The sequence below is a fragment of the Piliocolobus tephrosceles genome, chromosome 3 (assembly GCF_002776525.5).
Source record: "Piliocolobus tephrosceles isolate RC106 chromosome 3, ASM277652v3, whole genome shotgun sequence".
In the NCBI taxonomy this organism is placed as follows: domain Eukaryota; kingdom Metazoa; phylum Chordata; class Mammalia; order Primates; family Cercopithecidae; genus Piliocolobus; species Piliocolobus tephrosceles.
In genome coordinates this window covers 42,087,401-42,110,310 of record NC_045436.1, presented here as the reverse complement: position 1 = coordinate 42,110,310, position 22,910 = coordinate 42,087,401, and the positions used below count along the sequence as shown (strand labels likewise).

Sequence of the window (22,910 nt, the reverse complement as noted above, 5' to 3'; positions counted from 1 at the left end):
GAATGAAACTTTGAAAATGGCAACGTCATGAGTTAGGAATTGGAGAGACCTGGGTTTGATTCTGGTTTCACTGTGTGATATAGTCTACTTCCCTTGAAGTCTGTCCCCACGCCACAATCCATGAAATGGAGACATAAGATCTACCTTGTAGGATTTTTAAGGATTAGGAATGATTTTTATGTGAAATATCCTGCATAACAGTAGATGCTTACTATTGTTAAGAAGAATTTTGAAACGATAATTAAAGCTCTAAAAAAGAAAAAATATGGGTGATTGTATTAGGTAATAAAAAGTATGACGTGAAACTATTGTTCAAAATGTGATACAAGAAGAAAAAGGAACAGAAGAACTTATATTCCAGAATTATTATTTTTTAAATGTAGGACAATTAGAAAATTAAACTGAATTTTTCTAAAATGGTCAGGAATGTAAAGAGGTGGGTGTATTTTAAGTGTGTAAGTGACAGAAGGAACTGCCTTCTTCAAAATAATGGAAAAATATTTGACTACCTAAAAATAATACAGTTCAAAAGCATAATCCAAAAAAGGGCAAATACTTAAAACCAAATTATTATATATCATACTTGTAATAGAGAAAATAAAGACTATACATCAGTGGCATTTTACACCAGAGACATAATTGTAATCAAATAAATAAAGCACAAAAATCAATTTTGAAAAAAGTTGAACAGATAGAATAATGAACCCCGTATCACTTGGTGAATAGAGGATGCTGGCAATCTCCTGCTTAGTGTCCTTTGAACTGGAGCCTGAATTTTATTAATGGTCCAGAAAAAGTTCATGAAGGTCCTCATCTTCTTTTGGTTGTATGTGTGTATAGGGGAAGAGGGAATCAATGATGAAGTTAAATCCAGAGTATCAGTAATAAAAAGGTAACTGGAAAATGTGCTTTATAGGCATGTGGATCTTTGTTCAATGAATAATTACTTCTTACATGTCTTTGTGTGATCTTTTCAGTAATCTACCCATTTAGAATCAAAGCTAGTTGAAGTTAGAAAGTATGGATCGCACATCCTGCCACTAGTGTGCATCTACTTTATACACAATGAACAACTGTGGGACCCCAGTTACAAAGGCTGTTGGAGGCGAGCCCACTGAGAGCTGGCTGGGAGTTTCTTATGCAGGTTGTATTTGGGTTTTGGAGAAGGCGAGAGAAGTGCATTCTAGGAGGAAGGCAGAGCATGTACAAAGACTGCAAGGAAGGAAACAACTTTGGCATCTTTTTTTTTTCTTCCAGGAACAGAAGGGAGGCTATTGAAGCTGAAGTTAGGTTAGCTTAGGGGTTGATGAGGCTGCAGAGTGAGCAGAGATCAGATCATGCAGGGTCTTTCAGACTCTGGGAAGGAATTGGATTTTATCCTGAATACAACAGAATGATATTGAAGGTTTCAAGCAGGGGAGTAAGGAGATCCAATTCATATTTTAAGTTAAGTTTTGCTGCTGTGTGGGAGTTGGGTTGGAGGAAAGAGTGGGAGCAGAGTAATGTGTTCACAGTGGAGATAGAGAAGTGAGCAGATACGTGGGATGTTTGCATGTAGAGTGGATGTGTAGGGGGTTAAGGGAAAGGCAGGAATCAAGCCTGATTTGTCATAGAATTATTTCTTGCCAAAAATTACAACCTAAAAACATTTGGCATTTTGGAGCATTCTCAACTCTGGGCCCCCTCTGGTTCTGCACTCTTCTCGGACCTCATTTTAGCTGCCTTTTCTCCCTCTGCCTCCTCCCTTCTGTTCTGCTCTCCATTTGTGAGTCTCCTTAGTTTAATTCTCTATTTTCAACTCTAGATTTCCTCTACTTTTTCCTTTTAAAAACAGTTCTTGCCAGTTGCCCTGGTGGCACCTGTTGTCCCAGCTTCCCAGGAGGCCGAGGCGGGAGGATCTCTTCAGCCCAAGAGTTCCTGGCTGTAGTATAGTGTGCGATGTTAATCAAGTGTCTGCACTAAGTTTGGCATCAGTATGGTGACCTCTTGGGAGCTTGAGGAGGAGCCAGCTGGCCCAGGTCAGAAATGGAGCAGGTCAAAACTCCTGTGCTGATCTGTATAGCATCGTGCCAGTGAATAGCCACGGCACTCCAGCCTGGGCAACATAGCAAGACCCTGTCTCTATAAAAAACAAGACACCATTCTTTATTTAATCACCTTTCTTCAAATAATCGACAGTCAAAATTTCTGCCCCTGACCTTTATCTGCAACCATTTGTAGAATTTGTGTAGTTAATCTGCTGCGTTCTGAAATAGCTAATGTGCATTTTTTTCCCTTGACCTTAAATTAGCTTCCTCTCTTGACTTCCCTTTTTCTTTTTAATGGTTCCACCAGTCTTTGTCATCCAGACAGGATAACTTAGTAATATTTGATTCATTGTTTTCCTTCACTGCAATTCAACATGTGAACTCCAGTATTGGTTCTAGGTTGTTGGTGAAGAAACTAAAGCTCGGAAGCATTGTCACCTGCCCAGAGTCACACAGCTGGTCACTGGTGACACGGGTTTGTGAGCCCCACTCTGACTTCAGGCCCACATTCTCAATCACTGCACTATACTATATGCCAGCGGTCCCCAACCTTTTCGGCACCAGGACTGGTTTCATGGAAGACAGTTTTTCCATGGATTGGGTTGGGGGATGGTTTTGGGATGACTCAAGTGCATAACATTTATCATTAGATTCTCATAAGGAGCATGCAACGTAGATCCCTCACGTGTGCATAGTTCACAATAGGGTCACGCTCCTCTGAGAATCTAATGCCCCTGCTGATCTGGGACCTGGGGGCTGGGGAACCCTGCTATAGGCCAAGGAGATTTAGGATAACACTTTTCCAAAAGACACCTAACCTTACTTTGTTTTTAAAATACGCTAAATTTTAAGGCTGAGACTACTGCTATGAAAGACTGTTATACTATCATTTAGTATATTCTCTATAAGTATGTCACATATAGTATTTCTTTATAGAGATTTTCAATTTCTTATGGCAGCTTATTTACATTCCTCCTTTTTGAGGGGGAAGAAGAAAGGAGTGATATTGAGTGGTGGGCACAAGATTCTCCCTTTTTTCTTCCCTACCATTACAGGCCAGAGATCATTTACCCTTGCTCTTGCAAATACTGTTTCATTATTAGAAACATAGTTGGCCATCTGGTGAAAACTGTGATTTGAAACTTGCATTTCTTTTCTTACTAATGAAGTTTGAAACCTTTTTTAGTGTTTACTAGTGATTTCTATTTTGTGAATTGCATTCATTGTTCACAGTTACCATTATCCCCATTATTATCATTGGCCCTTAGCTCTGAAACTTGGTAGAGATGAATTAAAAGGTGCAACCAGTCTTCTAACTTCTGCATCAGAAATTGGGTTGAAGATGTCTTACATGAACCTGTGGCTTCTGAGTATTTAACAAACTTTTATATTAACCATCTGAATGTTTACATCTCATCTTTACAAATTCTGGAAGTGATGATGCAGAGTTGCCAGTTTGAGAGATTCAGGCTCAGCTAGAGAATGTTGTTGGGCCTGAAGTAATGCAACTGTAAACATATTTGTGGAGAACCTAAATGCACATACAGCGCTTTGCCTTCACACCAAAGACCTCTCTGTAGTGCCTTAAGGTATGGTGAGGGCAGTAGCCCACATAGAGGGCCCTCAGTGACTGTCCCATCTTTTAGAACAGAGTCCAGAGGGTTAGGTTCTTGCAAGTTCAATCTGGGGAGTCTTCCTAAAGCCATCATGACAGGGTCTGTCACTTCATTAACTCAACAAATATTAATTGAGCATCTACTCTGTGTCTCGTTTTGTTCTAGACCCTGTGGTTATGGCAGTGAACAAAATGAGTAGAACTATCCCTGACCTCAGAGTTTCCCTTTGGAGACAAGTTGAGCTCCCCTGGAGGCTCTCCGTTCTTGACTTTCTCAAGTCTAACTCCTTCTTTGCTTCCTAGCTCCTTGCCTTAATCCTCTTTCCTGTGGCCCTTAGATCAAGCCTGGCTTCCTCTTCATTTTCAGTGTTGTCTACTAAGTTCAACAGCTTCTGTTAACGAGGGACTTCTTTTATTCCTGGCTTCACCATGTCCTAGCTGCAACCCTCAGTCCCACCCAAGTAAGGCTGGTAAGTGCTGGCCCCAGGCCCCCATTGTCCTGTTGTGAGAATTCTCTTTGTCTTGTAGTAGCTTCTCTTTGGAATACTGGCCATTCTTTTAACACACTGGCTTCTGAAACAAGTGTAGAACACGTGTGAACCCACTGTGTATACTGGGATTCACTACTCCCTGGGGAGTTTGGTCTACCCGAGGCATGTGACTTGTGCAGTTCTTCAAGTAACAGCCCGGGAATGATAATCTTCACTTGTAAGCATGGCCACATTATCCTGCAGCCCTGACTGTCCTGATGATTGGGTACCATCCATTCTTTGTTGTGTTTTGTTTTAACTTACTTAAAAGCAGTTTATGCTCAGTGAAGAATATTTGAAAAATACTGACAAATATGACATGGCTTTGTTTGTTGGTTTGTTTAAACACTGGTTAAGGTTTTCTTTTGGTGGGGGAGCTTACCTTCTAAACAACTATTTTATGTGCAACTGCATACTTTTCTCCTGCTTTCATTAATGTTTTACAAGTTGGCATTTATGTCTTACCTGTAACCTGCTTGCAGATTGGTCGCTAGCCACTTGCAGAGTGCATTTAACAAGAGTGAGCTCCAATGTAAAGATGGTGATTTATTTCCAAAGCTAACCTAGAGGAAGAAGCGCAGGTGTCCCACCTCCAGATGTACCCCTTAGCTTTTGGAGCAGAAAGTGGGCACTTTTAAAAGTCAAGGGAGGGTGTGAGCAAGGTGGGGGATACCTGGGTTAGCTTGGTGTCTTATCAACGAGGCGGCTGAGCTGCTGACCCCTGGCGTCTTCGTGGGCGTGACTAGGCCATAAACCCCTCAGGTGGGGGAGAGTAGTGGGCATGTTTTTCAGCTGTTCTCTCAAGGCAACCTCCTGATGGGTGAGAGTTCCATAGCAGGCATGCTTTGGTCTGTAAATTGACTAACTCTCGAGGACTTGGATGAACTTAGTAGGGAATGGCGGGTGAAGGAGGGAGTAAAAAGCTATTTTTTAGCATTTCTAAAAGGCTGCGTAGGAAGTGGGGAATGAAAAAAAGAAAACATCTCTTTGAAAAATGGGGTACTTGGTTACATATTTATGTAACACCTTCTCCCTCTTTGAACACAGCTAGTTTTCAGGAGGTCCAGGCCTGTGTCAGTGTGCTCTAGGGTGCTGTGGGTTACGTTGATTCTGGGGTCTGCCTTGACCTTACTTGTGAGGAATACTTCAGAGACCTCACTACGCAGCCAGCGCATTCATTTTCTAACAGCCGCGTTTCCAGATTTTCTTTCCTTCCTTCCTCTCCTCCTGTTGGCTTTGTGTTCCTCAGTGTGGCTCTCCGTTTCCTGCCAGTCTTCCTGGGAACTCTTCCTTCCCCAGGAGCTGCCCAGAAAACCTTTCCCCCACCTCTGCTGCTTTCTTCTCTTCTAATATTTCAACGTAATCAAGATATTTTGATTATTCACATACATTTTACAAGGACATTGTAAAGAAAGGGCCTTGTGCCCCAACCGTGGCCTGAGCAGTATTTGTTCCCCGCACCGAGGTAGCATATTGCGATGGTTTAGACTGAGAACTGAACCCAGGGCCCAAAGCCTGGCTTTACCATTTAATGTGATCTGACTTCTCTGTGCCTTCTTACGCTTGTCTATAAAATCCAGTGTGAAAATGTCCATGTAATTTGGTATAGTGAGCATTAAATGCACTAATACATGCAGAGTACTCACTTGGAGCAGTGACTGACACATAGGGAGTGCTAAATAAATATTAGATGGTTATTGCACATACTTAAACTGCTTGGAAGCACTGGTGTGAAAAAATTTTCTAGCTAATAAAGAGTGTTCAAATGTCTTTATGTTGAACACAGTTCCTTTTTTAAATGGCCCATCTCATGGATTCAGGTACTGCCTGTTGAAATTTTTTACATGGATTGGTTTCTACCTTTAGGAGCCTTTAAAAAAATAAAAAAAAAAATAAAGAATTGTATGTGTTAATGTAGTAAAATCTTCAAACGTAATTTTGGCTTTTAAGGGATGTTTTTATACTCACTGGCCCATACCGGAGTTGTCACTCACGGCCTCTGCTAGCTACTTCACAGCTCCTGTGAAGGACACCGCTCTGCCCGCAGCCCCTGCTGGGGAGAGAGCTCTCTGAGGACTGTGTCCTCCCTCTTCTCCTTTTCCTGGGGTGGCTGATTTGATTGGGATGGGACACCAGAGAGCTGTCTCTGTCATGGCCTTCCATGGGAAAAACATGAGCCAAGCCAGTTTGATTCTCTTGAGAATTTTAATTTGGGAAATCAGAAGGAAAAAGTCGTGGGAGCCGAAATTGTAAGAATGCCATGAGCTAATGGCATGAGGACAGGCCTGCCTGGCAGTGACATGGCAGCAAACACAGAGTCTGACAGCAAGAATTCATACAAAGTAGAAGAGAAGATGTGACAATTGCACGCGACAGAGAAAACTAAACACAGAGAGAAGCCAAGTTAGGTTAATGGCAGAGGCCCAGGGAGAACATCCCAGACATAGCTGTACTGTGAGTTCTTTCTCGCAGCAAGTTGCTCACGTGTTTTCCTGGTCTCTTTGTAATTGTATTCTCATTATTTGAGGCTTTGCATTCAAAAGCTTCTAACTTAACAGCAGCTGTATAGCATATGTAGTCCTTTTCCTTTCCCATCTAAAGGATTACTCTCATTCTGTTCTTGTTGCCTTAATACCTCTTCTACAGTTTACAGTGATATACATTGAACTCACTTTTTAGTACTGTCTTCAACTCTCCATATTCCATGCTGTATTTTCCTGATAGCACTAATTTACTTTCTTCTTTTTTTTGGGAATATGTCTTCTATTGCACTCCTGTGGAATTTGCAAATCTGGACCCCTCAGTTCCTATACAACACGGAGTGGTGATTTCTCTCAGATCTAGGGCGTGGACTCCTTAGGGCAGCAGCCTTAGCCTCTTTGTATTCATACAGTACTGTGGGCTGTGCTGAGCAGGTGATAGATGCCCAACAAGTCATTAGTCATTTCTCGTGGTTCTTTTAGTTCTTGTCATCCTGGCTTATCTTGGATCAGAAAAGAGGATGCTTTAGCACAAAAGAGGATGTTTTAGCCCTTTGCTAGGATGTATCTTTTTTTTTTTTTAAACAAGCTTTACATTTATTTGAAGGAGAATAAATATTAAAGAATTTGAGAGAAATGAGGGAGTTACACAGTAACTCTGGTCTTTGATTAGTAACTAAGTTTCTCATTTGTGCTGTGAAATGGTGATACTCCAATGGCAGAGGAGTGAACAAGCTCATATTTGTTAAGTGAGATGAACACCTGACATCTAAATCCCTACTAATATTTGCTTTGGGCCCTAAGTGTATACTGTGGTTAACAAAGTAACTTGTCTTGACATTATTCCCGCGTGTGGGGTTGTTTTTCTTTTTTTTTTTTTTGAGACGGAGTCTCGCTCTGTCGCCCAGGCTGGAGTGCAGTGGCCGGATCTCAGCTCACTGCAAGCTCCGCCTCCCGGGTTTACGCCATTCTCCTGCCTCAGCCTCCTGAGTAGCTGGGACTACAGGCGCCCGCCACCTCGCCCGGCTAGTTTTTTGTATTTTTAGTAGAGATGGGGTTTCACCGTGTTAGCCAGGATGGTCTCGAACTCCTGACCTCGTGATCCACCCGTCTCGGCCTCCCAAAGTGCTGGGATTACAGGCTTGAGCCACCGTGCCCGGCCGGGGTTGTTTTTCTTTCGGTATTCCCTTTTTTAGCATATTTGGGAAACCACTTTATTTGCCAAGTTACTGTATTTGCTACCAACATGTTTGAATAATGCTGTGTTTTGTCATTGAATGTAACTTCCGTGATCTTTAAAAACAATGCTTTGAAATAGTGTTCTCGTCTGTATATTGTGTCTCTCATGTCCTAATTTCTTCTTCTTAAAAGAACACAAGTCATATTGGAGCAGGGCCCATTCTTAGTGACTTCATTTTAACTGATTACTTCTGTAAAGACCCTAGTTCCAAATAAGGACACACTCTCAGGTTCTGGAGGTTTGGATTTCAGTATATAAATTTGGGGAAAACACAGTTTCAACCCATAATAAGAGGAACCACCACCCTACTAATTACCATAGCACCCATAAAACAGGCTTCCCTGGTGTCAAAGCCAAGAAGCTTAAAAGATTTGTTTGCACCTAGAGCCCGCCCACAGTCATTAGGTTGAGACTTGTGAGCCTCACTAAATATTGGCACAGTTACCAGAAAATCCTTAAAGGACTCTCTTCATCTCTCACCTGGATCAGGACAGGAGCCTCCTAACTTGTCACCTTCCTGCTGCCCACCTTGTCCACCTTCAGTCTGCTCTCAACGCACGCATCTCTGGGTTCCGCTACTTCCTAGTCATATGACCTTGGGCAAGTTGGGTAACCTGTGTCTGTGTCCTCGTCTGTTGTAGTGATAGTTAACCAAATCTACAAATGTAAAGTGATTAGTAGAGTACCTGATGTTAAAAGGTGTGGTAGCCAGAATGGTGGCCCTCCAGTGATGTCCTGTCCTAATCATCCCTGGAACCTGTGAATATGTAATTTTACATGGCAAAAGGGACTTTCAGATGTGATTAAAGACCTGAGATTGGGTGGGGGGGGCGGTTATCTTGGATTATCTTAGGGCCTGTTGTAATCACAGTGGTCCTTAAAAGAGTCAAAAGAGATGTGATGACAGAAACAAAGGTCAGGCTGGGCACTGTGCCTCACACCTGTAATCCCAGCACTTCGGAGGGCCAAGGCAGGAAGATCACTTGGCCACAGGAGTTCAAGACCAGCCTGGGCGACGTAGTGAGAACCCCCATCTCTAAAAAAAAAACAAAAAACGGCGTGGTGGTGGTGTTTCATGCCTGTAGTCCCAGCTACTCAAGAGATTGAGGTGGGAGTTTCTTATGAGCCCAGGAGTTCAAGGCTGCAGAGAGCTATGATAGTGCCACTGCACGCTAGTCTAGGTGACAGAGTGAGATAGACTTGCTGACACCTTGATTTTAGCCCCATGAGACTTCCCCCATTTTAGACTTCCGACCTCCAAAAACTGTTAGATAGTAAATTTGCGTTGTTGTAAGCCACTGCATTTGTGGTAATTTATTACTACAGCAATAGGAAACGAATAGGTAAGTGTCAGCTGTTTTATCTGGTTTTCCTGTTCTTACTGTAAATACGGTTTTCTTTAAACAGAGGAGTCTGTGGCCAAAGACAGTTGGAAAATGAGTGGATTAGGTGGTCACCAGCATTCTTGTCCCATCTCCCATCCTGATGTGGCAGGTACTCTCTCTAAGACAGTGCCTAGCCCCAGTAGTTTCTCAGCATTTGTGGAATGTTTAGGGAGGGCTGGGTGGTGGTCTCCAGTGTGGAGCCGCCTGTGGGATTCTCTCCAGTCCCCACATCACTCCTGGAGGAGTCTTATTAATTATTTGGCTATTTTGGTATTTGGTTGTTCCTTCATGTGCCATATTGGCCTTGAGCTCTGTGTTCCAGGTTTATGGATGTCTTTTGGGGCCTATGCACCTTTGTGGGCTCCACTGGTTTTCCTTTTACCCCATAAATTTGTCACTTCAGGTCATTCAAGTGACTTCAGATGTTATATATTCTGTGATAAGAATTCATTACACAGACACCCCAGGCAAGCTGGACTCAGAGTTAGGGTCAGGAATGCTTTACCGGAATAGAGCCAGAGACAATGTTGGACCATGAGTTGCTTCTAGAACAGCCTGTGATTTGGCCTTTAGGCCTAAACTAGCCCCGTGATGCATTCTGGGCTTATGAGTTGTTTGCAGCATTTTTTTAAACCTACAAAATGAGTTAGTTATTTGCTTTCTTTTTTAACCTGTACAGAGAAGCTGTAATGCCATTTTTGTATATAGTACCACTGCTGCTTTTGTAAAACAGGAAAACATGAAAGTGTGAAGCCAGTCCACAGTGCTAGAGGAATTTCATTTCACTTCAAGTTTCTTGGATTAATGTCAACATTATTTCCCTGGCATGAAAGCTACTAAGTTTTTAGAGTCTGTACCCTTTAGATAAAACATGGAAGAATTTTGGTGCATGTTTTGATGTGCAGAGTCGGGGGCAGCTCCCTCAGCAGACCTTTGTGTAGTTGATAATCTAATTATTTGGCACTCTACATAAAGAATGTGAGCTTCCAGGTGCAATTTGTCTATTTTGAAAAGGGCTGTGGAATCTATTATGATTTATAAAAAATCCTGTATTCAGATTTAATGAGTGACAAGAGTATATTTATTGACTATATCCTTTTTCTTTTAAAGCCATTAGTAGAACATGCCACATTTTAAAAAGCATCTCCATTAGTGCTTTCACTGGTGGGATGAGAAGTTGTAGGAGTTAGTAGTGACAACTTCATGACCAGGGCTCAGGCTTGTAACTTAAGGGATTATCATGCACTGACAGTGGTGGCTAGATGGGCAGTCCAGGTAGGGTGACCCAAACAGAGATGCTCCCCACCTCCCAGCAGAGTGTCTGTCTAATATCTCATGGTCTTAACTAAAAATTGTTGATAAATAGGTGGCTCTGCTATAAGAAATAATTTTCTCATTTGTAGAATCAAGGACAAGCAGTGGCAGTTCAGGCCAGAATGTGGAGGCTCTCCACACCTGAATTCAAACTGTGGTTGGATCTCTGCATGTGTTATCCTACCTCTCAAACTCAGCGCATCTCAGATAGAACTCCTCATCTCTCAAACTGCTCCTAACCCTGGGAAGAATTAGATCACCTACACTGTCTCTCCTATTGGCCTGCAGATCAAGACACAAAAATTCAAGTCTGGAAGACTCTGAAGTGGCGAGTTCATTTGAAGGGTGCAGGTCACATTCATTCTTCTGTGTTAGCTGTGCTTTTTGTGCAGTCAGACTTGGCATTATCCACCAATATATAACAGCCTTGAGGGTATCTCAAGAGCAGTATTAATTCACAATACTCAGGAATTAGCAGGCAGAGGAGAAGGGGGGCATGGAGGTACAAATAAAGGATTTTTCCATTTACTTACAATTCTGCACTAGGGTCCTTTAGAGAGCCTGACGGTTTCACACCAGTTGAGATCTGGGCAGAGGACCTGAGAATAATGTGAAATCTCTTGAAAGATTGAATAATGTGAAATTGAAAGATTGAAAAGTAATGGAAAGGACATTGATGGGGGTCTGAGAAACCAGGGAGTTGATCCTTTGCCTCCAGGACTTATTACCAGCAGTGTAAAGAGGTCTGTGACTTGATCGAGTCACTAAACTATCTCTGAACCTATTTTTTTTTTTTTTTAAAGATAACACCAACACCTACCCTCCTGGTGTATTAAGAGTAATTGAAATAATATTTGTAAGTCAATTAGCGTAGAGCAGGCACTCAATAAAGGTTAGTTGGTTAGGCTGGGTGTGGTGGCTCAGGTTTATAGTCCCAGTACTTTGGGAGGCCGAGGTGGGAGGATCAGCTGAGGTCGGGAGTTCGAGACCAGCCTGACCAACATGGAGAAACCCCATCTCTACTAAAAATAAAGGAATTAGCCGGACGTGGTGGCATATACCTGTAATCTCAGCTACTTGGGAGGCTGAGGCAGGAGAATCACCTGAACCCGGGAGGCGGAGTTTGCGGTGAGCTAAGATCACGCCCATTGCACTCCAGCCTGGGTGACAAGAGTGAAACTCCGTCTTAAAAAAAAAAAAAAAAAAAAAAAAAAAAAAGTTAGTTGGTTAGTTTTCTCTATTCTCCCCACCCCGCGTCTAACACAGGCAGAGATGTTGCTAGTCTTTGTAACTATATCAATCAGTTAGAAACTGCTTGGGTTTCATGTGCAATGATATTGGAAAGAAAATACATTTAATGAACTGCATTAAGTTTAGCAAGCTGCCTTATGCTTTTGTTTTGAAAGGAAGAAGACATATGTAAAATATCAACTGCATGGGAAAATAAATTTAAAATGTATAAAGTAATGGAAAGGCAATTACATTTATAATTATTCAAAGAAATAGAATATGGTGTGGTCAGATTTTTAACAGTGGAAATTTTGCATAATAAACTCTGGTAGCCCTAGGAGGAGATCACCAGGAAGGGGAAAATGAGTAACAGAAATGCTTATGTTTTAAAATGGAGAAATGATATAACTGTAATTCTTAGCACAGGTGTAAAGCATGCTATTGGAAATACATCAGATTGGTTATGCAAATGAGCCCCAATTTAATCTGTTACAAACATTTTCAACTAATGAAATTAGGCATGAAATGTTGAAAAATTGGTGCATTTAAGTTTTAATTTTCCAGAGAGCCTACTATTCTGACCATAAGAAACATCGTCTTTAAAATAACTTGTAGCCGTTAATCTAGTAATTTTGGATAAAATAATGAAACAGCTCCAATGGAAGAATATATAGTTTATGCCACTCTATTCATAGCAGTGTATAAAAAATACATAGGTAAGTAAATGTAAATATGTTCATATATATTATGTGAAAATGTACACATATAAACAAGATCCTATTGCGATCTGGCAAAGCAAAAAGCAAAAGAGAATAATATGTACTACTAAAAATCATAAGTCCACAAACTATCAATATTCGGAAATAGGTACATGAAATAAATTTAAAAAGAAAGTCATCCTATGATATCTTTTTATTTTTTATTTTTTTGAGATGGACTTTCACTCTTGTAGCCGAGGCTGGAGTGCAGTGGCGTGATCTCGGCTCACTACAACTTCTGCCTCCTGAGTTCAAGTGAGTCTTGTGCCTTAGCACAACTAGTAGCCAGGATTACAGGTGCCCACCACCACGCCTGGCTAATTTTTGTATTTCTAGTAGAGATGGGGTTTCACCATATTGGCCAGGTTAGTCTTCAACTCCTGACCTCAGGTGAACTCCTGACCTCAGGTGATATGCCTGTCTTGGCCTCCCAGAGTGCTGGGATTATAGGCGTGAGCCACCATGCCTAGCCTATTACATCTTATTTACAGTTTTGGCTGCTGTTTCAGGGATATAGAGAAGCACAAGACTGACAGCTGTCGCTTCAGGGAAATGAAGTTCCAGCGTGGGAAGATAGGTAACAATGTGCAAATATTGACTAAATAAATTTGGGTGAATAAGTGCTGTGAAGGAAGTAAGACGGCAGTAGAATGGAGAGGATCAGGGTGCCTAGGACTGGCGCTATCCTAGGAAGGCTGAGGCGGGGAGGATTCCTGAGCTGAGCTGAGCTGTGGTGTTGGAGGAGTGGGCCAGTAACGATGTGGGCTCAGGGAACAGAAAGTTAAGGGTTTTCAGACTGGAGTGACTTTGGCATGTGTGAGCCAAGAGCAGCCAGTGTGTCTAGATCTTAGAGAACAATTGTATGTTGACCTGGTTTATATTAGGAACTAAGTTATTTTATTTACTTTTATTATTTTGAGACAGTCTCACTCTGTCATCCAGGCTGGAGTGCAGTGGTGTGATCTCAGCTCACTGCAAGCTCCGCCTCCTGGGTTTACGCCATTCTCCTGCCTCAGCCTCCCGAGTAGCTGGGACTACAGGCATCCACCACCACGCCTGGCTAAGTTTTGTATTTGTAGTAGAGATGGGGTTTCACCTTGTTGGCCAGGCTGGTCTCCACCTCCTAACCCCAGGTGATCTGCCTGCCTCAGCCTCCCAAAGTGCTGGGGTTACAGGCGTGGGCTACCTCGGCCAGTTGTTTTTTTCTTTTTTTGGAGATAGACAGGGTCTCCTCTGTTGCTGAGGCTGGAGTGCAGTGGCACCATCTTGGCTCACTGCAGTCTTCTCCTCCTGGGTTCAAGTGATTCTCATGCCTCAGCCTCCCAGGTAGCTGGTGTTCACGACCATGCCCAGCTAATTTTTGTAATTTTAGTAGAGATAGGGTTTCAGTTTCACCATGTTGGCCAGGCTAGTCTCAAACTCCTGGCCCCTACTGATCTGCCCACCTTGGCCTTCCAAAGTGCTGGGATTACAGGTGTGAACTACCACACTGGCCATATTTTACATTTTAACACAACCATATTTTATTTTTCTTTATCAGTTATCTTTTTTTTGGAGACGGAGTCGTGCTCTGTCGCCCAGGCTGGGGTGCAGTGGCTGGATCTCGGCTCACTGCAAGCTCCGCCTCCCAGGTTCACGCCATTCTCCTGCCTCAGCCTCCCGAGCAGCTGGGACTACAGGCACCCGCCACCATGCCCGGCTAATTTTTTTGTATTTTTTAGTAGAGATGGGGTTTCACCTTGTTAGCCAGGATGGTCTCGATCTCCTGACCTCGTGATCCGCCCGTCTTGGCCTCCCAAAGTGCTGGGATTACAGGCTTGAGCCACCGCGCCCGGCCATCAGTTATCTTTTCAATCACCCCCAAACCTAATGACTAAAACAGCAGCCATTTATTTCAGTGTGTGCTTTACTCACTGGACAGTTACATGTCCCTCTGAACGGCCTCAGGCATCTATGGGGAAGCTCTGCCTCTGCAGGCTGGCTGGCTGCTGCGGCAACTAGGGGGCCACTGAGCCAGGAGTCATTCATCAGTGAGCCGGCGAGCCTGGGCTTGTTCTCATGGAGGACTGAGGGTTCCGTGAGAGTGGAGCAGAGGTGTGTAACATTCCTTGAGGTGGAGGCTCTGAATTGGCACAGTGTCACTTTCTCTATATTCTATTGGCTACAAGACTAGCCCAGGTTCAAGGGGTGGGAAATAGATGAGTTTCCATGGGAAGAACTGCAATGCCAGTGCACTGAGATGTGCCTACAAGGAGGGCTGGAGGATTGGTCCATGCTTGCAATCCATTCCATTTCGCCTTATGCTTGGTGCTTTTCTTCTGTACTTTAGGTGTAAGAAATTACAATCCTGTATGATCCAACATTTTACAGTTTTGCCTTTTCATATTTAGGTCTTTCAGTGTTTACATATTATTTTAAAAAATTGAGAACAGCATGATAAACATGAGGAAAAATGAAGTTTCAAAAACTGACAGTGGGGAATGTTAAAAGGGTTAGAGGCTGTGCACATGGCAGAGCAGGGGCTATTTGAGAAATCTTTGTATCTTCAGCTCAGTTTTACTGTGAGCCTAAAACTGCTCTAAAAATAGTCTGTTAAACAATTTTATTACCATAATATGACTCATCTTCATTGTGACAGTAATATGTGAAGGAGACATACAGGAAGACAGGAGCTGTGTGAAGTGCAGAAATCAGTGAACACCTTCTTAGAAAGTGCTTTAAACCAGAGGCAGGATTGTATACTTGTCAGGCTGTGGCCTTTGGACCAGTGGTTCTGAAGAATAGTTAAGCCTTTGCTGCTATTATTTGTAACTGTGCCAACCTTACACAGATTACTCAACATCTTTGAGGTTTGGCCTCTTTGTAAAATGGTATAATAATCTTTATATATCTCTTGAGAATTTTGGAATGAAATGAAACGTGCATATCACCTAGCATGGTGCAAGGCCTGTAAAATAAATGTTAGTGTATTTTAGAAGTAGTTTTCCACTCTTCTGTTAATCTCCAATTAAGATGAGGACCTCTATAGGTCTTTTGCAGAATTAATTGTTCCTACCATTTCTTTTTGGCCTTCAGTTACCTCCCTGATGCTGTTTTCTATGAACATTCTTTTTGAATCTTCTGGGTTTCTCTGACTGGAGTGGTTTATTTGGCAATCGGTTAAGAGCAGCTGGTTGGCTGACCTTGGGCTTTTGAGATCCTTATATGTGAAACCATGGCAGGCATCCAGATCGCATCAAGCCACTATCAGGTGTGTGTGTTCCTAATCACAGCCTGAACTTTAGAATTGGGCATGTCCTGACTGGAGTGAGCAGAGAAAGGGAGAATACTTTAGGGAACAGTGTGAAAGAGTCATATTTGAGGAATAAGAAGGTGCGGGAGGGAATCAACATTTCTCCAGCGTCTGTTCTGTGGCAGGGTATAGACTAGAAGGCAGAGGCTACCCGGAGCGTGCCAGGTTGAAGATGGCGGGCCATTTGGCAAGGGAGTTGGGTCATGCCTTCTCATAGATTGAGTGGAGGACAGCTCTACAGCTTTACCAATTTTAGGAGGAATACATTTCTTTTATGGCTTGACTTAAAACAATAACCCAAGTCATCGTTATACTTTTCTTCCTAGGTTTGTCAGTGGCCCAGCGGAAGTTTGCTCATTCACTCAGAGATTTTAAGTTTGAGTTTATCGGTGATGCTGTGACAGATGATGAACGATGCATAGGTAAATAAACATGAGATTTTGGTTTGTTTTCCTTTGCTATGGCCACCAAATAATCACTCCTTTCTTGTTACAGATGCTTCCTTACGTGAATTTTCAAATTTTTTGAAGAATCTGGAGGAACAGAGAGAAATTATGGTGAGTTGAGAGGGGTGTAAATTAATAAGTCAGATTTCAAGGGGGAAAAATCTGGATTTGGAAGCTGGTTCTGGTAGAAGTTGTGATGCATTTATCTCTGAGTACAGTAGTGCATTGTAATGGAAAGATGAGGTTTCAGGAGCCCTGATTTCTAGTTCCATGAGGGGGCTGACCACAGTCAGAACTTGGAGAAGCTGCAGGACCTCCACCAAGGGCTTGCTTTTTCATCTGTAAAGTGGACAGTGGGACTACATCACTGCTTTCTAGCTTTTTGTTGCAGCACAGCACTTTCATTTATGTAGACTCTCATGCAGAAGCTTGATATATTAGGGGAATAAAAGCAGAAAAGCTTACGTAGAAGCAGAGGACAGCTGGGCAATGTTAGCTCCTGACTCATACCCCTGTAGATTTCTAGGCTGCGTGGAAAAGGAGAGAACCTGGGCCTTAGAGGTCTTTGAGATCCCACTTTGCATCAAGACTCATGATCATAACAAGAATAAGAAGAACTACCCTTGGCCAGGTGTGGTGGGTCATGCTTGTAATTCCAGCCCTTTGAGAGACTGGGTGGGTGGATTGCACAAGCTCAGGAGTTTGACACCAGCCTGGCCGACATGGTAAAACCCCATCTCTACAAAAATACAAAAACTAGGCTGGGTGCAGTGGCTCATGCCTGTAATCCCAGCACTTTGGGAGGCTGATGTGGGCAGATCACCTGAGGTTGGGAGTTTGAGACCAGCCTGACCAACATGGAGAAACCCCGTATCCACTAAAAAAAAAACAAAATTAGTCGGGTGTTGTGGCACATGCCTGTAATCCCAGCTACTCAGGAGGCTGATGCAGGAGAATCGCTTGAACCCAGTAGGTAGATGTTGCGGTTAGCTGAGATCGCACCATTGCACTCTAGCCTGGGCAACAAGAACGAAACCCCATCTCAAAAAAAAAAAAAAAAAAAAAAAAAAAAAACTAACTAGATGTGGTGATATGTGCCTGTGGTCCCAGCTACTCAGGAGGCTGAGTTGGAAGGATCGCTTGAGCCCAGGAGGCTGAGGTTGCAGTGAGCTGAGATTGTGCCACTGCCCTCCAGCCTGGGTGACAGAGCAAGACCCTGTCTCAAAACAAAACAAAACAAAACCAAAACTGTCCCCCATGGAGTGCGCTTCATATGCAGTGCTGTACTAAGTGCCTTAAGTGTATGATCTCATTTAACACGCACTCAGCTGTAAATTTGGGAGTTATTGAATAATTGCTTGCTTTTCTGAAAAGCTTACATTACCTTCCTAATGATATTCTTTAATTAAACCAGATTTACAGCAGAATTGCTACTAGGTTATGACACACTATCTATTCTCACCATTTATTTCAAGCTTAAAAAAAAGTACAGATTCAGGCTGGGTTAGGTGGCCCATGCTTGTAATCCCAGCAAGCCAAGGTGGGCAGGTCACCTGAGGTTAGGAGTTCGAGACCAGTCTGGCCAACTTGGTGAAACCCCGTCTCTACTAAAAATACAAAAAAAATTTAGCTGGGTGTGGTGGCATGCACCTGTAATCCCAGCTGCTTGGGAGGCTGAGGCAGGAGAATCACTTGAACCTGGGAGGTGGAGGTTGCAGTGAGCCGAGAGTGCACCACTGCACTCCAACCTTAGCAACAGAGTGGGACTCTGTCTCGAAAAAAAAAAAACCAAAAAACAACAAAGAAAACCAGATTCTTTTTTCTATATTCTTGAAAATAAGTACTGTCTAGAATTATGTTACAGTGTGAGTGTATGAGTGGGTTTAGATGTGGTAGAAATAATACTGGACATATTAGCTAAGTTGGTTTACCTTGACTGTGTGCCAGTGTATTAGTCTGTTCTTATACTGCTTTAAAGAAATACCGGAGACTGGGTAATTTATAAAGGAAAGAGTTTTAATTGACTCACAGTGCTGCATTGCTGGGGAGGCCTCGGGAAACTTAGAATCATGGCGGAAGGCAAAGGAGAAGCAGGTACCTTCTTCACAAGGTGGCAGGATGGGGTGAGTGCAGGCAGGGGAAATGCCAGATGCTTATAGAACCATCAGATCTCACAGGAACTCACTATCATGATAACAGCATGGGGGAAACCACAAGTTACCTCCACCTGGTCCTGCCTTTGACATGTGGGGATTATGGAGTTTACACTTTCAGGTAAGATTTGGGTGAGGACACAGAGCCAAACCATATCAGCCAGGAGCTGTTCTAAGCTATTTACCTAATACAAAGTCACTGAATTCTCACATCAACCCTATGAGATAGATTCTGCTATTGTTCCCCATTTAACGGATGAGGAAATTGAGGCACTTTACCTTGCCCTAGATCACATGGATCTAGGAGGTAGAGCTGGTTTGTGTTAAGAAGCTGGCACTGAACTGCCCTCCCTGTCACTGCAACTGGCTTCATAGGTGTCACTCTAATTTCCTGGGTGGTGGCTGGTGGGTGTTGATGTTGGGTAGGGCTGCAGGAGGACACTGATTTGGATTTAAAAAGTGACAGAGGGCCAGGCGTGGTGGCTGATGCCTGTAATCCCAGCACTTTGGGAGGCTGGGGTGGGTGGATCACCTGAGGTCAGAAGGTTGAGACCAGCCTGGCCAACCTGGTGAAACCCTGTCTCTACTAAAATTACAAAAATTAACTGGGCATGGTGGTGGGCACCTGTAATCCCAGCTACTCGGGAGACTGAGGCAGGAGAATCACTTGAACCTGGGAGGCGGAGGTTGCAGTGAGCTGAGATCGCGCCACTGCACTCCATCCTGGGCAACAGAGCAAGACTCCATCTCAAGAAAAAAAAGTGACAAAGGCATATGTCCTCAAAAGCCCTAATATAATTTGCACTCATTCCTAAATTTTGAGGTAATTTGTTTGTATATAGTGTAGATACTGTAGAGGGTGTGTGAAGACACCGTGGTCCCATGAGGTTTTTCTGGCACACACTGACAGATTCAATCATTATTCATGTGATCCTGTAGTCATCAATTTTTCAGCTATTTAGGAAAGACTAAATAAAATGGTGAATAAAAATAGCGTCATGATGTCACCTTTCTAGTACATGGAGTAGATGTGTGGGCTGGTGAGGTACGTGTTTTTAGTTTACGTTAAGAGTGTCAATTTTCCGTTCTTAACCCTCTTTGATAGTTGTACTTTCCTGGCATCCTGAACATTTAGCACATACCTATTGATCTCTGTTTATGTTCCAACTGCTGTTGAGAAACTCAGGACATAGGTGAAGGCAAAGAAAGCAAAAGTCCCTGCCTTCATGGAGGTTAGATTCTAGGCAGCGGTAGCGAAGTAGAAATAAACCTGTAATCCATTGGCAGGCAGTGAAAAATGCTACAAAACAGTACAGGGCAAGGAGCCAGGTGGGGCGGGTCCACAGCGTATCTGGAGTGGTGAGGTGCTGACTGCCTTTTCAGTAGGGTACTGCACAAAGGGCATCATCCTGGTGTCTGGAGGAAGAGTTCTGAGCAGAGTGGTGCTGGATTTTAGCTCTATAGAAATAGTGTGTGACCATTGTCAGGCTCAGTATTCTGTTTCTGTTTTAGGTTCCTTGAAATGGAGTGATGAGGTCCAAAAACGGGAACATGGTATTGGCTCCAGGCTGTGTGGAGTAGACAGCATGGTTTGCCGAGCTGTTGTTAGCCAACTGACTGGTTTAATCTCCAGCTGTGATGGAGGTTGATAGGGTCTCTGTGTTAGACGAGGTTGGGTTCCCATGCAGGGTAGGAATGAGAATAGGGTGGTGTCTGTATAAGGCCATGAACCTTAGAGAGGAGTGCTGTGGTGTGTCACACACAACCCATTGTGGGAACAGAAACACCTGCTGGAAAGCAGGACGCTGTCCAAAGCTGGGGCGGGTGGTAGCCACGGCCAACCACAGAATTAACAGGACACCTCCTAGTGTTTTCTTCCTTTTTAGCTTGGAAAATTTCAAATATGTACCAAAGTCGAGAGAAATATACAATGAAACTACATGGACTCAGCACCCAGCCTCAGACCAGTCTCATTTCTCCTGTGATCCTTACTCCCCCTGGCCCCCTGCTGTCCTCATTATTTTGACAGAAAGCCCAGTTTTATTCACAAATACTTCAGTATATATCTCAGAAAAACAGACACTTAAAAAAACACTGTGTCTTTATCACAATCAGTAATTTCTTAATCTTATGAAAAACTAGGTCATATTTAAGTTTTCCTGATACTCATTCAAATTCTGTCTCTTTCTCTTCCCCACCACCACCCCCAATAACAGTTGGTCTGTTTGAATCTGAATCCGAACATATTACATTTGATTGATACATTTCCAAGTCACTTTATAGGCTTTTCTCCCCATCTGCTTTTTTCCCCCCTTTACAAGAGTTGCCTCAGAAACCTTTAAAATAGTAGTTTCCTAAGTTATCAGTGAGTTGGAATAATGAAATTAGTAAAAGTTGAAAAGTTGGACACTTAACCCATATTGACATTATTTAGGTACTTCTCATCTTGATAGTCACTGATCACTTTTTTTTTTTTTTAAAGTGGAATCACTGTGGCTACCTTTGTTTATTTAAATACCTTTGAATACTTACTAAAACATAACTGAGGCATTACTAAACATTTGCCTGAAACTTTTGGGTCAGAATAGATACTTGCCTCAAGAAATTTCCAGTGTGATACTAGAGAATAAGTGATAAAGAGCTAATTAAAATAGCCTATACTAAGTGCTTCCTAAGACAAGGAATGGGAAAAGGAAACAATATACAAAGTACGCCAGCAAAGATAGTGTGACTCACATGGAGTGGGCAGCCCCTAAGCTTGTGGTTGTTAGGAAAGGGTTCACGGGGTGGAGACACAGCAGAGGGTCTTTGTATAGTTTAGCAAGCCCATATCTCCGACACTGGTACAAGGAGAAAAGGAATGTCTTTAAGCAGCTAAAATGGTTGCCAGTACATCCTGAGAACTTTCAAAGACTCTTGTTTTACTTAAAAAATTTTTTTAACTTAAAAGTTTTACAAACCATCAGCAGTTCAAAGCCATAGATTAAGAAAGGAATGCAAAATGACTGTAAAATGGAGGTAGAAATAGTCTGAAAGTGGTTCCAAGGATTTAATAGTGGTCACTTAATTTTTTTTTTTTTTTTTTTCTTGAGATGGAGTCTTGCTGTGTCACCAGGCCTGAGTGCAGTGGCGCAATCTCGGCTCACTGCAACCTCCGCCTCCCTGGTTCAAGTGATTTTCCTGTCTCAGCCTCCTGAGTAGCTGGGAATACAGATGTGCACCACCAAGCCCAGCTCATTTTTGTATTTTTAGTAGAGATGGGGTTTTACCATGTTGGCCAGGATGGTCTCGATTTCTTGACCTTGTGATCTGCCTGCCTCAGCCTCCCAAAGTGCTGGGATTATAGGCGTGAGCCACCGCATCCAGTCCCCTTAATCTTTAAAAGCAGTTAGTTTAGTATTTTCTGAAATCCTGAATTGAATAATGGTGCAGCATAATATTAATAATTGGAGATTCATAATTAAGACTGAGTCATTAAAATGTTAAAACTGTATCTGTATATCTGTATTTTAGAAGGCAAACAGTAATGCCAAATATTTTTAAAAACTTTCTGAATCTTAAGGGTAAGATGGGACTTCAGGTTTTAAGGGATAAAGTCATCTATATGGATGCTCAGCAATCCCTGTTGGTTTTGAGCCACCAGTTATATATGTTCATACGCCTCATCTCTATACCTAAATAGGCTGTATTAGGTATACGGTTCAACAAATAGTGTGTGCCTGCCACACGCCAAGCACTGTGCCACATGCTATAAAGATGAAGACGTAAGGCCTGCCCTTCAGTAGTGAGTCATCCATTAGAGGAGATAGCTGAAAGAAGGCATGTAATTTCCAGCATGCTTCGTGGTAATCAAGTAATTGAGGAATTCAGGGAAGGCATCTTAGAGAGGTGATACCTGGGCTGAGTTGAAGGATGAATCTTAGCTATGTCTAGTTTCCTCCTTGAGGGGAAATTGTTGAAATTTCAAAAACAGGGAAGGCTATGTTTTTTCCTTTTCCCCCGACAATATCCAGCTTTGTTCCTACTAAAATTAATTGTTGGAGAGAGAATTAGAGCAATTGCCAGTCTAAGAAAGAAAAGTCAGTGTTTCCCTCCACACTCAAAGTCTAATTTCTATGAATACACATGCCTCACCCTTTAAAAAGTCAAATTGGCTTTTTCAGGACAGTGTTTTTTTTTTTGAGATGGAGTTTCGTTCTTATTGCCGAGGCTAGAGTACAGTGGCGTGATCTCAGCTCACTGCAACCTCTGGCTCCCAGGTTCAAGTCATTCTGCTTCAGCCTCCCGAGTAGCTGGGATTACAGGTGCCTGCCGCCATGCCTAGCTAATTTTTTGTATTTTGTATTTTTTTTTTTTTGAGTTTTTTTTTGTTTTTTTGAGATAGAGTCTTGCTCTGTCACCCAGGCTGGATCTCAGCTCACTGCAACCTCCGCCTCCCAG

At 42.7% G+C, this 22,910-nt stretch overlaps 1 protein-coding gene across 1 annotated transcript in view; it reads left to right on the top strand.

Annotated features, from left to right (window-relative positions):
- ARHGAP10 (Rho GTPase activating protein 10) overlaps window positions 1–22,910 on the top strand; it is a 333,033-nt gene that overhangs the window by 72,623 nt on the left and 237,500 nt on the right. Inside the window, exons 2-3 of the mRNA XM_023227376.1 lie at window positions 16,198–16,293; window positions 16,367–16,428. Coding sequence (XP_023083144.1) covers window positions 16,198–16,293; window positions 16,367–16,428 — 158 coding nt within the window. The remainder of the gene's footprint in view (window positions 1–16,197; window positions 16,294–16,366; window positions 16,429–22,910) is intronic.